Source organism: Fusarium redolens (assembly GCF_020744475.1).
Source record: "Fusarium redolens strain MPI-CAGE-AT-0023 chromosome Unknown BKA55scaffold_19, whole genome shotgun sequence".
Classification (NCBI taxonomy): Eukaryota; Fungi; Ascomycota; class Sordariomycetes; order Hypocreales; family Nectriaceae; genus Fusarium; species Fusarium redolens.
This window is the reverse complement of record NW_025763682.1, coordinates 39,714-44,806: the sequence shown is the minus strand read 5'-3', so window position 1 is coordinate 44,806 and position 5,093 is coordinate 39,714. Positions and strand designations below refer to the sequence as shown.

The 5,093-nt window shown below is 48.0% G+C and overlaps 1 protein-coding gene across 1 annotated transcript; it reads left to right on the top strand.

Annotated features, from left to right (window-relative positions):
• The first annotated feature begins 795 nt into the window (after window positions 1–795).
• On the top strand, window positions 796–1,747 carry BKA55DRAFT_679920 (uncharacterized protein). Its single transcript, XM_046198196.1, has 2 exons — window positions 796–1,323; window positions 1,566–1,747. The coding sequence occupies exons 1-2, from the start codon at window positions 889–891 to the stop codon at window positions 1,707–1,709; spliced, it is 579 nt and encodes a 192-aa protein (XP_046043802.1). The 5' UTR covers window positions 796–888; the 3' UTR covers window positions 1,710–1,747.
• The last annotated feature ends 3,346 nt before the right edge of the window (window positions 1,748–5,093 follow it).

The following is a 5,093-nucleotide window of genomic DNA, read 5'->3' as shown; positions in this document are numbered from 1 at the left end:
TGCCGCCGGCAAGGACCTTACAAGCATAAGATACCAAACCCTTCGATCCACTATAACATAGAGTTGCAGTCGAGTGGCACTTTCAGAAGATTGGTCTGGCGTCTGGTTTTCAGAGAGACTCTGCAGTAGTCGTTGCTAGTAGTTGCATCTGGACCCTCTTCATCACCGTACCCGGGAACAGGGTGAGAACACTGGTGAAGATGCTTGGGGCATGAAGTAGGTCGTCTGGGCTATGTCGGATGGTCCATTTGATGTTGGGACAGGCCTGAAACTAGCCGAATCTCATGGCGTCATGTCCATCGCCGTACTGCTTGCTTGATGATATGATTGGTCTAGGGGCCGGCCAGGTTACCTTCCACCGGTGTTTCGTCTTCGCTCTTTGGTCCTGATTAGTTTTCTCGTCACTCAGACCAAGCCTATAATCTGATCACGCCCCAGACTCAGAGCATGAACCTTCGTCCGCAATGCAAAGGCCGTTTGTGAGGATCGCTCCCGCTGGCTGGGCATACGCACTGGCATACATACCCCCATGCACTATCCCATGAAGAGGCAGCCCGACAGCTGCAGGCTCACCCATGGACTTGTATAGTTGGACCATGGGGCGTCCATCGTCATCGGTCTCCGGCTATGGACGTGCCTCTTCCATGTCTCATCTCTAAAGAGACTCAAGGCTCGGGCTCATTTCCATCAGTCTCGCAGTCATCAAGGTCACTATGATCCCTGTACTCTGGGACGCTGGTATAGGTGGTGACTGTATGCGAGGCTGGGTCGAAATCTAGACCGCTGTTGCTGATGCCTGGCTGCCTTTCTGTTGCGGAGGGCGCATAGTGCTCGGTGGAGGTGCCTCAGAATCAGTCACAGAAGTTGAAGGACCCTATCTGGCGGTACATGAATCCCCAACTCCCTACTCCCTTCATGCTGGGATGGCGCACGCTCCGACCTCGGCAAACAAGACAGAATATCCTCCCTGACAGAATCAGTCATTGCGGGCTCATTTTCCCTCGGTCGAAAGCTTCACATCCTTCCTTCATCGAACTCAAAAAGCACCATTGCCCATACCTCAACCAGGTGACGAAGGAGTATCTGACCGACATTGCCACAAACACGCAGACCACGATTAAGCTCCTGGCTAGCCATTCTGTAGGCAATGTGAATGTCAACAAAGCTGATGAGGCAACCCTCGATAACCATGATATGGCTCATGGGAAGATCAGCATATCGGCCAAGGCCTGTGACTCAACGGATGGCGACTGCTTCATCATGATCGTGAGGCTTGAGGAAGATCTGCCCGTAGATGACTATCCGACCAACAAACTCCTGCAGGTATTCCGACCAGCAGCGTGTTCCTGGTGAAGCCTCATGCAAGGCCTAGGATACGGTTGCACGTCTCATCACCGGCAGTTGACGATGCTCTGGTTCAATGAACTGTCTTGAACCCGCGGATGTACGGCAAGGAGTCTCCCTCTCTAACAGTCCGATCCACGAGTTGAACACCGACACTACACGTTCATCTGCTAGTGGCATATTATAAGACTATCTACAAACGACTTGATGGCAATCACCAGGCTGATCGACTTGATGCTCACAACGGCCAAGATATTGGGAAGCCACAGCAACTCAATGCCGAAGTTCCTGGACATCCGCATCCTGAACGTCACCAAGAGTGTCAATGGCCATACCAGCTCTCTGGAGATGTAATTGGACTATGATTTCCTCTATTACATCAGTCAAAATAATTGTCTTCACTTTCTCATCACTTCTCTTCTCCATCCCCTTGTGCCAAAGCAACAACTACGAGAGGGTTCCCATCTCAGCGACATTCAACACATTGGTGATCACACCAGTGATTCTTGCTGACACCAGTGCTCTCAGACTCGAAGTCCCCGGCAAGCTGACAAGGCCACTGTCGCCCTGCTTGTACTTGTACTTGACTAAGGCTGGCATTCTATTTTGGTCTCCAGCGTCAGAAGAGCAGAGAGGACGCTTCCCTTCGCCACCTTGTCGAAGATTATGGTGTCACTCCCCCTCTTGATCTTTAACAATTTTAAGGTATTGGTCATCGCCAAACTTCTGCTCTTCACGTATCTCACCAGTGGTTGAGTATTCCTCTCGACCGTCCTCATATCTTATCATGCCATTCAGAACGGCCTCCTCGCATCGCCACCACGGATATATACGCCCTCGTAGTCACTGTCACGATGACATCTATGGACCATATGATATGCTCTACTTCAGCATTTCACTAGCATCTGGGGGGGCCAACCTGCGTCTTCTGGTCCGAAGCTTTACCATTTCATCCGACGAACACCTGCTGATGTAGCTCTGCAAGTGCTCCATAAAGGGCCCATATAAGTGGTTGTCGTCCAGTATGGTCGCGCCATCATAGTCTCCCAGCTTCGGCTGGCTATCCTCATACCTGGCATTACCGGTAATGAAAATGGTATGTTAAGCGCCGAATCCATGAGCAGAACTGCTACAACTGCACTAGTTATGACCTTTAATTGGTAGTATACCGAGTTCCTGCTATATCAGAGATTATTGGTGGTGACAACGACGGTATCGGGTGCGCCCTAAGTATGCCACTAGACGGGGGTTGCATTGACTGTCCATCCCGACAATCCCCTCATTCAAGATATCCTACAATCAGTGCCCCAAGCCCACCTATATTTGCATGCTAGTGCAGATATTCAACGGAGACATAAAGACCAAGCTCGTACTGAAGAAGCCCGCGACCATAGAGGTGATAGAGTATATCAGGGGAGACAAGTCTATCTCAAGCACTTTAGGGAAGTCTACGTACTGTAAGCCCTTGATGACGAATGGCGGACTACATCTCGCGACAAAACTGGGCGGCAACAAACGAAGAGTTGCGAGTTCTAAGATTCAGGTTGCCGGTTAAAAGGCGTCAATTATGTACTCAGAGATCGTTATTTAAGTGCACATATGCGATGCTATCCGTGCCAATGTATGACTTGAGACTCACAGGGGTTGATGAGATGTTTGGTTGGGTGCATTGTGATTGATCGGTTTGCTGCAGCATCGTTCCCCACCGTGGAGATCATGTAGTAGGAGGAATGAATTAATAACTAACCCTCTGTCTTTATAGAGTTGGTCCTGCTTAACAAAATGATTATCCAATCTCGGAAGAGGACTCTAGAGTGCAGGGTAAGCTTTATAAGGAACCCAAGCAGCTTACAGTTACCAAGAATACTGTTGCTCCCCGGAATCGGGTTGCTGGTTCGGGACTTGTGGGGCCGGGACCTGGTAACCTAGATCAATGTCCGTTGCCTTAGCCGTAAATTCCTGGAGACAACTGCTCTTCGCCTGGGATGCTAGCTTCTATCAGGCTATTATTTCTTCATTTATCTCTCTAATCCTCAAGCTAGCAACAATCGCTCCGTCGTTGATTCCCTTTATGTAACCTCGTGTCAAGTTCCACGCAAATTGCATCAAACGTGAAGATAACTCTCGTTGCAAACTGTGACATGACTGTTAGTTGAAGTGGAGCATATATTATCAAAATAATAACCTGAACTAGAGTCAATCATCAATGAAAAGGTTAGTAAATTCTTACATATATTAAAGAAGAAAGAAAACGGGAAACAAGCGCAGAAGAAACAACGTAGGGGAAGCGAATGAGTCAAATATAAGCCCCATAGTGACAATTAGGTAGCGAGACTATTGAGTCTTTCCCGGCATCGTCCTCGACCACCAAAATAACCTTCTCCAACGCGCAATGACAACCGTCAACAGAATCAACAGAACTCGATGCAATAACATTAGGTGCCCAGCTCTCTATACTAATGAGAACCCTGCTTTTTCCTTTGTTTTCTACTTCTTTTCTTTTATTTTTCTCTCTCAAATACTTAATGCTGGTTACAGAGCTGCCTAGTACTGTGATGAGTAAAAGTGAGGGTATTTATCGCTGGAGCAACCCAGGTGTCCACCAGAGGAGCAATAAATCTTCGCGAAAAATTAAAAGAGCACGGCTCTGTAGTAATAAAGAAAATGCATAGTTATTAAAACCAGGTCATATTAGGATAGAATAAAGTCATCTCAAGGTGTCAGTACTGCAGATTACATTGCCATTGCCTGGAACTTTTTGTTTCTGACGTTTAACTTCGGACTGGCTTAGTTACCTTCACGTAGTAATCGTCGTTATCTCCTGTGAGCAAGTACTATGTCTTATTCGGGCAATTATATGACCACAATATGAGGATAAGCGCTAAATTACTATCTTTCACTGTGAAAATCGCAGGGCAAGCCGCCCGATCAACATGATACTCTGTCGTTAGGGTCTAAACCTTCTACATGTATAAGTCTAGTGACTCCTTAATTGAGCTGCGGTTTCGGACACGATCTGCTGAATCGAAGCCGACCACCTATTGACATAGCGCTCTCCCGTATTATACGGCCGTTCGAAATGCCATCAACCATGTACATGGCCGAAAATCTTCTCCAAAGCCTTCACGTGGTTCCTCCTGAGAGTACCTCAACTAAGGAAACATTTCTCTACCTCAGGGGTCTCACATACGAGCCTCAGGTGATCTCTGTATGTGCTGGTCCCAATAGCTTACGCCTCAGATGCTTCTGTGAGTCCCTATCTACATATACCTACATGCTTACTGGTACCGCTTGTCACGCAACTACTACGGCGTGGGCTGTACCTGCCGTAGAGAAGGCTGTGCGCACAGAGTCCAAACCTGCATTTCCAGAACACCAGGAGGAACCAACGTCAAGATCAAATTTCCATGGACTTTACTCTTGCCCTCGGCTCCCAAGGTCATCACCTGCCAGAAACAGCACTCCTCCGGCACGCAAATAGCTATATCCATTGACTTGAAGGTCCATGACATGTCTGCGTACCTTTACCATGAACTACAATCCGCCGTGTAAGGGGTGTGATATGCCTGATGATCAATTGCTAGGCGCGCCTGACTGGTCAGGTATTGGAGGATTTGATGCCGGGTGCAATGGTGCGGATTATCTCTCACGAGCTCATGAGAGGACAGTGGTGGGCGAGGCTAACGGTAGAGTAATAGGCACGGCGTAAGGTATTATAGTTGTAAAAATTACACCCTTCTACCACATAC

Excerpts from the sequence above, each read along its gene's own strand:
- BKA55DRAFT_679920 (XM_046198196.1), top strand. The coding sequence starts at position 889 with ATGAATCCCCAACTCCCTACTCCCTTCATGCTGGGATGGCGCACGCTC. Across the intron at positions 1,324-1,565 it reads CGACCAACAAACTCCTGCAG|GCTGATCGACTTGATGCTCA; the intron begins GTATTCCGACCA and ends GGCAATCACCAG.